The 9,983-nt window shown below is 47.0% G+C and overlaps 1 protein-coding gene across 1 annotated transcript; it reads right to left on the reverse strand.

Annotated features, from left to right (window-relative positions):
- Window positions 1-1,755: 1,755 nt before the first annotated feature.
- Window positions 1,756-9,893, reverse strand: TMEM199 (transmembrane protein 199). Its single transcript, XM_053366375.1, has 6 exons — window positions 9,675-9,893; window positions 7,091-7,164; window positions 6,775-6,864; window positions 5,651-5,693; window positions 3,053-3,165; window positions 1,756-2,240 (listed from the first exon to the last, which is right to left on the reverse strand). Exons 1-6 carry the CDS (start codon window positions 9,865-9,867, stop codon window positions 2,145-2,147), a joined length of 609 nt encoding a protein of 202 aa, XP_053222350.1. The 5' UTR covers window positions 9,868-9,893; the 3' UTR covers window positions 1,756-2,144.
- Window positions 9,894-9,983: the final 90 nt, after the last annotated feature.

The following is a 9,983-nucleotide window of genomic DNA, read 5'->3' on the forward strand; positions in this document are numbered from 1 at the left end:
AAATATCCCCAACTCCTTCAACTGCTCCTCATCAGGATTGGTTTCCAGACACTGGACCATCTTGGTCCCCCTCCTCCGCACACCTTCCAGCCTGTCAAACATCCTTCTTAAATTGTGGTGCCCAGAATTCTTCTATTCTTTCCCATAGCAGCTGTTATTGAAACTGAGCCTGTTACCTGTTTGGAGGCCCTTGGGGTGCAGAGTCTGGCTTGTGAACTTGAGAGTAGACTTCAGCTGTTGCAATCACATACAGTGATGCTTGTAGAGAAAGGAAGTTATCATAGGGTTGCAGATATTTCTACAATATATATTCAATATATATTCTCAGGGATGATTCACACCCTGGCCGGCACTTTCTTGATCTCCTGCCCTCAGGCAGAAGATACAGAAGCATGATTAGTCACACCAACAGGGTAAAGAACAGCTTCTATCCGTAGGCTGTTAGGCTGCCGAATGAAAAGATGAAAACAACAGGGCAACTGACTTTCAGGTTTGGTGGGTGTGTGTCAGTAAACGAGGGGAATTAAGACTAAGAGAGCTGAGTGGGGGGTGTTTGTGTAGTTGTACAAGTGACAATAAAGTATTTCAAATTTCACCTGGCTGTACCTGGGAATGCTGTCTGGGATTGAACTTGGAACCCTCTGCAAGCAGAGCCTGCAACCAGCCGGTGGCAAGAGGGCGTGCTAATCACCTCCTCATCCCTGACAACCCCCTCGCCCAACTGCAGCACCCCTGGGGAAATCTTCATCATGCTTACTTGAAATCTAACCCTGTCATGATCAAACAGATTTATTTCAGAGATGATATGCTTAAGATGGGAGCAGTGAGATCCAAGCACTCGCCATCTAAGGCTTTTCTTCGTGCGCCTCCTCTGCAGGAGGTCCAGAGGGTAGCAACAGAAGAGCAGGCCTTTTCTGCAGTGACTCCCCACTTGGGGAATTCTCTCCCCAGGAAGGCTTGCCTGGCACCTTCCTTGTACACCTTTAGGTGCCAGGTGAAGACGTTCCACTTCTCTCAGGCCTCTGGCTAATAAAACAATCTGTGGGAGGTTTACTGTTTTGGTTTGTTGCTATGCTATGCATTTCTGTGTTTTTATATTGCAAACCACCTTGTGATACTCGGATGAAGGGCAGTACAGTGGTACCTCGGGTTACAGACGCTTCAGGTTCCAGACGCTTCAGGTTACAGACTCTGCTAACCCAGAAGTATTACCTCGGGTTAAGAACTTTGCTTCAGGATGAGAACAGAAATCGTGCTCCGGCGGCACGGCGGCAGCAGGAGGCCACATTAGCTAAAGTGGTGCTTCAGGTTAAGAACAGTTTCAGGTTAAGAACAGACCGCCAGAACAAATTAAGTTTAACAAAACAAACAAACAAGAAGCGTCTGCTGGTTCTGACCTCCGGAACAAATTAAGTACTTAACCTGAGGTACCACTGTATGTAGCCTTCCTCTCCCTCAGAACCTCCCCACACCTGCTACTAGAGAACTGCCTGAATTGCAGCTTCAACAGATTCTGATCCGTTTATTGCACACAACAAAGGTTGATTTCTATACATTAAGACGACACCTGGGGGGGGGGGTTGCGGAGGGGGGGCATCTCCAAACTGTAAGGGGTAGGGCGCGGCCGTTCACGGTTGCTTGCCGGGCTTGGTGTAACAGCAAAATGGTGTGTCCCTTTGTGTTTGCCAAAGGGCAACAAAAGTAGTCGCTATGGGCACCCTCTCTAGCACTGCCAGCTCAGGTAGCCAACGCTTGCGGGTGTGACAGAAACATGAGGAAAAATCTCCTCCTGTTGGTGTGAAGTTGCTATCCCCTAGTCCTGGACCCTTTGCAGCTTCAGGGCCTGCAGGGAAAAAACCCAACACTACTGAAAACACACCAGATTACTTGTGCCAGAGAAAAGGGAGGCCTGTTGGGGAAAGGCTTTTCACAGCACAGAGGCCTCAGGGGAAGGAAAAGGAGCCAACTTGTCTGTAGCCGCAAGAGGAAGTTGCACTGAGAATGTCCTGTTCCTCCTTGGAAGTTTGTACTGGGATTTGCAGGTGGCCTCTGGGGGCCGAGCCCACCTCCCCGGCCGCGAGTGGGGAGCAGCAAGGATGGGGAGAGCAGGCCAAGAGAAAGGCCAGGCAGGAAGGGCTCCTTGGCTATGGCTCCCCCAGTTCTCCTTCCAGGTTCCGAACCATCACATAGAGCTCAGCCAAGCCCACGACAGAGGCCACGACCACGGCAGACAGGACACGCTGGAAGGAAGGGGGGAAAGGAAGTCAGCTCAGCCTCAGACACCTCTGCCAGGTGAGTTGCAGTTCAGAGACATCCTGCCTTGCTTCCGCTCTAGACTTTTTGGGGGGTTGGGGCTAATCTGTACCCTTTGAGGGGGTTTTTGCATCTAGTATTAGAGTCAGAACCTTTGTGTTTTTTTTGGATTCAAAACTAAAGGCTTCCCCTCTCCCCCTTTTACATAAAAATGCACTAGTGGAGGAATTGCAGGATCATACAGTTGTGGAGTTAGAAGGGACCCCCAAAGGTCATCCAGTCCAGCCCCCTGCAATGCAGGAATCTCAGCTAAAGCATCCAAGACAGATGGCCGTCAAACCTCTGCCTAAAAACCTGCAAGGAAAGAGAGTCCATCACCTCTCAACAGCTCTTACTGTTCTTCCTGATGTTTAGCAGCCATCTTCTTTCTTGTAACCTGAAGCCCTGGGTTCGAGTCCTACCCTCCAGAGCAGGAGAAAGCAAGCTTGTTCCCTCTTCCGTGCAATAGCCCTTGAGATATTTGAAGATGACTCTCCTATCTCCTCTCAGTCTCCTCTTCTCCAGGCTAAACATCTCCAGCTCCTTCAACTGTTCCTCATCAGGCTTTGACTCCAGACCCTTAACCATCTTGGCTGCCCTACTCTGCGCATGTTCCAGCTTGTCAATGTCCTTGGAAGGTTAAACTCTATGTTGTTCAAGAGAGCTGCCCTTCACCCCCCCCCACCCACGGAATATCCAGAGCTTTCCTTAAGTCTCTCCCTGCCCCCTGTATGGCCCCCCCAGCCCAGCTGCCACTCACCGGTGCCATTTCCACGAAGATGTATTGGGAGCCCAGGTAGGTGCAGGCAAACGTGGCTCCCACGGTGACCAGGAAGTTGACGATGGTGACAACCAAGGCTTTGGTGGACCTCACTGGGAAAAGCAGAGGCAGAGTGTGTGACCCAGGCCCAGCAAGGTCCATTCCCTATGACTGAAACCCTAAGAAGGAAAGGGAATCCCCTGCCCCTCTGAAATGAGCTTTGCCCACCTCATTACCCCACTGCAGTGCTCCTCTTCGCCCCACAGGAAGCTGCTATATACTGGAAACTTGGGAACTCCCTGCCTGTTGCTATCAAGCAGTTTGCCTTCTCTATACTCTCTTCAGCGCCTGCTAAAAACATTCTTAAGACAAGCCTACGCTAGTTTTTAGTCAATTGTTATTTTAACTTTTTGAAAGTTTTAACTTGCAAATTTGGGGTTTCTTTTACAATCAAGCAGTGTGTAAAGGCTATGAAATAAGCAAATAGGGCCATCCAGTTCAGGATTGCCTGCTCTGACCGGCAGAAGTTGCTCTCCAGGGTCTCAGGAAGGGGCTCTTTCCCAGCCCAACCTGGGGATGTTGTGGAATTGAACCTGGGGCCACAGGCATGGAAAGTGGGGCTCTGCCAGGAACATGCAGCCCTTCCCCTAACAGCCCTCATGATTCTGACCAAAGAAACTGGCTTTCAACAGGAACAGAGGCAGCTGCCATAATACAAGTTGGAACATGGCTCCCTAGAGCTTCGTAGTGTCTACACCTGTTGGTCTTTAACCAATCCAGACCAGAGACCCACCTCTGACCCCCAAACAGGAACACTGGACCCATTCTTACTTTCAGTTTTAACTTAACAGTGCTGGAGTCTCACCACATATTACACACATTGAGGTACTGGCATGCTATTGTTTTTTCCAATATTATATGTAGTAGTTTGAACCAAGTGAACCAATCTTTCATTTAATACAGTGGTACCTCGGGTTACATACGCTTCAGGTTACAGATTCCGCTAACCCAGAAATAGTGCTTCAGGTTAAGAACTTTGCTTCAGGATAAGAACAGAAATTGTGCTCCAGCGGCGCAGCAGGAGGCCCCATTAGCTAAAGTGGTGCTTCAGGTTAAGAACGGTTTCAGGTTAAGAACGGACCTCCGGAACGAATTAAGTACTTAAGCCGAGGTACCACTGTAGTTGGCCAAAACTTCTGAACCCTTTTCTCTACGCCCGTGGCTGATGCTGAGCAAGAGGACAAGCCATCACCGCCATTAGGTCTGCCTTTCCTTAGCAACAACAAAAAGCTTCTCTCTCACTTTCCATAACCTTCACTGCCTCCTTTCTTTCTTTCTCATGGAGTTGCAGAGTTGGAAGGGACCTCTGGCATCATCTAGTCCGACCCCTAAAGCCAGAGTCCAACCCCTAAAGCAGCACACAGCTAAACTATGGAACTCCCTGCCACAAGGCATTGAAAAGATGGCATTGAAAGAGAATTGAGCAAATTCCTAAAGGGCTATTAGCCAGGATGGCTAGGATCTGCCTTCCCTGTCACAACAGCAATGCTTTTGAATACCAGTTGCTGAAAACCACAGGAGAGAGTTGCTCTTGTGCTTGAATCCTGCTTATTGGTTTCCTGCAGGCATCTGGCGGGCGACTGTGAGAACAGGATCCCGGACTAGATGGGCACTGACCTGATCCAGAAGGCTCTTCTGAGGTTCTCTTCATCTCCTCAAACATTTCTACCCCCTCTCTCAGCATCTTCTGCTTTCCTTTCGGCTGCTGCTACTACCACCTCTCTGTCTCCCTCTCCCTTTCCTTTTTTGCTCTGCTCTTTCTTCCATCTTGTGCCGCCTTCCCTGCCTCTTCAACTCCCTTCTCCCTGTGACTCCTGCCCCCCACAACGTCAACTTGCCTGAAATTAAAATGAGCAGGATTTCTGGGAAAAGTCCATCCCCCTCAGAACCTAACATAGGGAGCAGCTGCACTTGGTTTCCCCCTTTTGGGATGATGAAGCTTGAAGAAACTCCTCAGATTCTCCCACATTGAAGTAACATATTTTCGTGGTTCTAAAATGAAAAGGGTTGTTTTCCCTCTTAGTTTGCAAAGACTTGTACTTTATTTCTTAAGTGACTAAATAAAAGCAAAATTCATTCCAGAGTCTACTCAGACATTAAGAAAGTTGATGTGAGTTTTAATCTGTTCCTATTGTTAATTTAACTTTCAAAAAGTGCTTATTGCTATTTTTTCTTTGTCTTTTCTCCTTTTTTTGTAAACTGCTTTAAAGTTTTGTTTTTTTCACAATCAAATGGTATATAAATTTTATGGAATAAATTTCGAATCAAGACTGGAATACTAAAGTTGCTGTCTCGTGCATACTTACTTGAGATATGTCCCATTCCAATGAATGGACATTACTTCTGAAAAGACATGCATAGGAGCTGCTATCAATTCAACTAAGGTTAAATTGGGAGTCTCCTCTCCCCTTCCTGCAGTTCCCACTCCCCCTTTCTGCCACCTTTAATGGATGCCTTACTTTCCCTCTCTCACAACCACGCGTCCATCTGTCCTCTCCTTGTCTCAACATGCCACCTGCTCTTAACACAGAAACCCACCTTGCCTTCCAAGGTCAGCCAAAGTGCCGTATCGGTTCAGTTCCTAAAAGAAAGAGGGAGAAGAGTTTGTTAGCTTCTTACAGGGCTTTGTTCTCCTTGGCAACGAAGCAGCTTCAGGACCAAGGCAAATAAAGGCCTTCCCTTCTTCCCAGGTGTGGTGTGAAAATGTCACCTAGGCCGTCAGAAATAAAATGTGGAGCTCTATGACCCAATTTGCTCTATGATCCAATAATTTGCTCTATGACCCATTAATTTGAATTCTGGTGCTGGAGGAGACTCTTGAGAGTCCCATGGACTGCAAGAAGATCAAACCACTCCAATCTGAAGGAAATCAGCCCTGAGTGCTCACGGGAAGGACAGATCGTGAAGCTGAGGCTCCAGTCCTTTGGCCACCTCATGAGAAGAGAAGACTCCCTGGAAAAGACCCTGATGCTGGGAAAGATGGAGGGCACAAGGAGAAGGGGACGACAGAGGACGAGATGGTGGGACAGTGTTCTCGAAGCTACTAGCATGAGTTTGACCAAACTGCGGGAGGCAGTGGAAGACAGGAGTGCCTGGCGTGCTCTGGTCCAGGGGGTCACGAAGAGGCGGACACGACTAAACAGCAACAATATGACCCAAATCCCACGGCAGAAACTACAGTAACTGTGCTAGTCACATATACTTAATGCTAACCAGAGATTAGCTGCCTATATAGCAACTCTATGAACAGCAAAATAGGAAGCTGCCTTATACTGACCCAGATCTGTGTCCCATCTAGTTCAATACTGCATATGCTGGCAGAGGCTCTCCAGGGTTTCAGGCAGGGAGTCCTCCCAGCCCTACCCAGAGCCATTGGGGGTTGTACCTGGGACCTTCTGCATGCAAAGCAGGGGCTCCACCACTGAGCTCCGGTTCCCTCCCCAAAGGAAAGGGCCTCACCCTGAAGCTTAATCTTTATTATGTTCATTTGCATGCTTAACACAAATTCTTAGTTCCAGAACCCCTGTGCCCTTCCCTGAGGGTCTGTATCCACATCCACCAACCCTTCCTCAAAGCAGAGCCGTATTATGTAGATGGCTTAAGTAAGATCAGGCTGATCTTTGCTAAGGGTGGGACAGTTCAGGTTTATATTTTCCCCTCACCTGGCAGTTGATGTTCCTTGTTATCTTCTTGTATTCCTCGTTGGCTAGCTGGGCCTTGATCTTCTCTAACCGGGCTACTAATTCTGGATTCTGAAACAGAAGACAAACTTGCAATGGAACAGCAATTTCACTGTTTTATGCCAAATATTTGTTGGGAGAGTGGAGAGATTTAGGCTTCCAAAGATACATGTAACTAGAGATTTCTTTGTGTTTGGAGATGCAAAGTTATCTCCTTATCAAAGCCTTTTATACACCAGAAGCCACAGAGATTCCAACCTAGTTATTTTTATTAAAAAGGTAAGTGCTTCATACAAACCCTGGGAGGCTTTTTCTCTTCAGGAAGGAAGATCTCACTGCCTTCCAGCAGTTCATGAAGATATACCTGAGAACCTAGGAGTAAAAAAAGGTGTGTCACCAATAAGAATTCTGGGCCAAAGGAATTTGAAAGATACAATGTTATGCACATAGGAAATGGCCTTATCCTAGGTCGGATTCTTTGTGCACTTAGGCCAGTACTGTCTGCTTTGTTTTTGTTTTTTTAAAAAAATGATATTTATTAAAGTTTCAGAAAAGGTTGCAAAAATAAGAAAAAGAAGGGGAAAAAAGAGAAAATACAAAATACAGAAAAATAAAAACAATTAAAAATGAATCAATCTTTCCATATCTTGTCTTTCATTTACTTGTTTCCCTGACCTCCTCACACCTCCCTTTTTTGTATTCCAGTTCAGTTAGTTAATTCAGCAAATCCTTTCCCTCTTTGTTTTTATCTTAATCCTTTATCTTAATATATTATAACTTTACATTCTCACCTGTTAACAATCCATTTTTACATACTCCTTTGTAACATTGCTGCTAAAACCACTTAACTTCATTCTGACATCATTCTAACATTCATTAATTTTGCAGTATTTCTGTAAATAGTCTTTAAATTTCTTCCAATCTTCTTCCACCGACTCTTCTCCCTGGTCTCGGATTCTGCCAGTCATTTCCGCCAGTTCCATATAGTCCATCACCTTCATCCGCCATTCTTCCAGGGTGGGTAGATCTTGTGTCTTCCAATGCTTTGCGATAAGTATTCTTGCTGCTATTGTAGCATACATAAAGAAAGTTCTATCCTTCTTTGGCACCAATTGGCCAACCATGCCCAGGAGAAAGGCCTCTGGTTTCTTCAGAAAGGTATATTTAAATACCTTTTTCAACTCATTATATATCATCTCCCAGAAAGCCTTAATCCTTGGGCACGTCCAACAGAGGTGAAAGAATGTACCTTCAGTTTCTTTACATTTCCAACATTTATTATCGGGCAAATGATAGATTTTTGCAAGCTTGACTGGTGTCATGTACCACCTGTATATCACTTTCATAATATTCTCTCTTAAGGCATTACATGCCGTGAACTTCATACCTGTGGTCCATAACTGTTCCCAGTCAGCCATCATAATGTTATGTCCCACATCTTGTGCCCATTTAATCATGGCAGATTTCACGGTTTCATCCTGAGTATTCCATTTCAACAGCAAGTTATACATCTTTAACAGAGTCTTAGTTTTGGGATCTAACAGTTCTGTTTCCAATTTTGATTTTTCCACCTGGAAGCCAATTTTCTTGTCCAAATTGTATGCCTCCATTATTTGATAATAATGAAGCCAATCTCGCACTTTGTTTTTTAGTTTTTCAAAGCTCTGCAATTTCAATTTATCTCCCTCTTGTTCCAGAATTTCCCAATATTTCGGCCATTTGGCCTCCATATTGAGCTTTTTCTGAGCCTTCGCTTCCATCGGTGACAACCACCTTGGGGTTTTATTTTCACAGTACTGTCTGCTTTGACTGGTAGCTGCACTCCAGGGACTCAGGTGCGGAGAAGGTTTTCACCTTGATTCTTTTAACTGGAGAACTTAGGATTGAAGTCCTGCCCTTCCACATGTGCACAGGAGGGAAACCATTTCATCCTCATGACAAACCTGTAAGGTCGGATAGGCTGAGAGATAGTGACTGGCTCCAAGGTCACCAAGCAAGCCCTTCATAACTGGTTGGAAATTTGAACACTTGTATCCTAACAAGCTTGTAAGGTATGGTAAAGGTATGGTAAAGGGTCCTGCCTCTCTCACCCCCCACCCTCCAGTCCAACACTCTACTAGGGCACCACATGGGCTCTGTTTCCCTTTACTATTCACCCCCATTTCAATGTATTTTGTTCCCCAATAAGTGTGTATACCATGGTGCACCCTATGCTATGTATGGTGTAGTAGTGTTTTGAGTGTAGAGTTAGTGTGGTGTAGTGGTTAAGAGTCTTGGGCAGAGAAACCAAGCAGATCAAGGTTCGAATGCCGACTCAGCCATGAAGTTCACTGGGTGGCCCTGGGTCAATCACTCTCTCTCTCTCTGTCTGTCTAAGCAACCGCACAGGAGTGTTCTGAAGATAAAATAACCAGGGTGGGGTAGGGAGAAGAACCATGTACATTATCTTGAGCTCCTTTATGGAAACACGTGACATGAATACAATTACAGTGGTACCTTGGGTTAAGTACTTAATTCGTTCTGGAGGTCTGTTCTTAACCTGAAACTGTTCTTAACCTGAAGCTAACCACTTTAGCTAATGGGGCATCCCGCTGCCGCCGCAGCACGATTTCTGTTCTCATCCTGAAGCAAAGTTCTTAACCTGAAGCACTATTTCTGGGTTAGAGGAGTCTGTAACCTGAAGCGTATGTAACCCGAGGTACCACTGTATAACTATACGCAGGTGCCCCTTCTAAGCGTTGGTTAGTTTACTCGAGAGGAAGCCCACAGGGGGTGGAGGAAAGAAGGCAGCCTCTTTCGGACAGGGATTAGAACTGCCCCTCCGTCTCGAAGGTCAAAGATCACGACCCCTGCCTCAAGTCCCCGGGGGGGGCTCTCCTCACCCGCCTCCCGCAGCGCTCGGTGGAGCTTTCGGACGAAGTGGAAGGACAAGCGGGGCTCCTCTTCGGCCAGGGCCGCCTCCAGCTCGGCCCGCAGCTCCTCCGGCAGCCGCTGCGCCTCGGAGCCCCGCAAGAGCCCCCGCAGCGCAGGCCCCACCTTCAGGGAGGACGCCATCTTGGAAGTGCCGCTGGTCATATGACCGCTCGGGGCCTGAAGTGGGCGGGGAAGAATCTGACTGGGGTTAAGGGAAGAGAGGGCGCCTCGTCGCCCTGAGAAGCATATTCCGGGTTCACTCCGCGGCCAAAGGGCGG

Source organism: Podarcis raffonei, chromosome 15 (genome assembly GCF_027172205.1).
Source record: "Podarcis raffonei isolate rPodRaf1 chromosome 15, rPodRaf1.pri, whole genome shotgun sequence".
Lineage (NCBI taxonomy): Eukaryota > Metazoa > Chordata > Lepidosauria > Squamata > Lacertidae > Podarcis > Podarcis raffonei.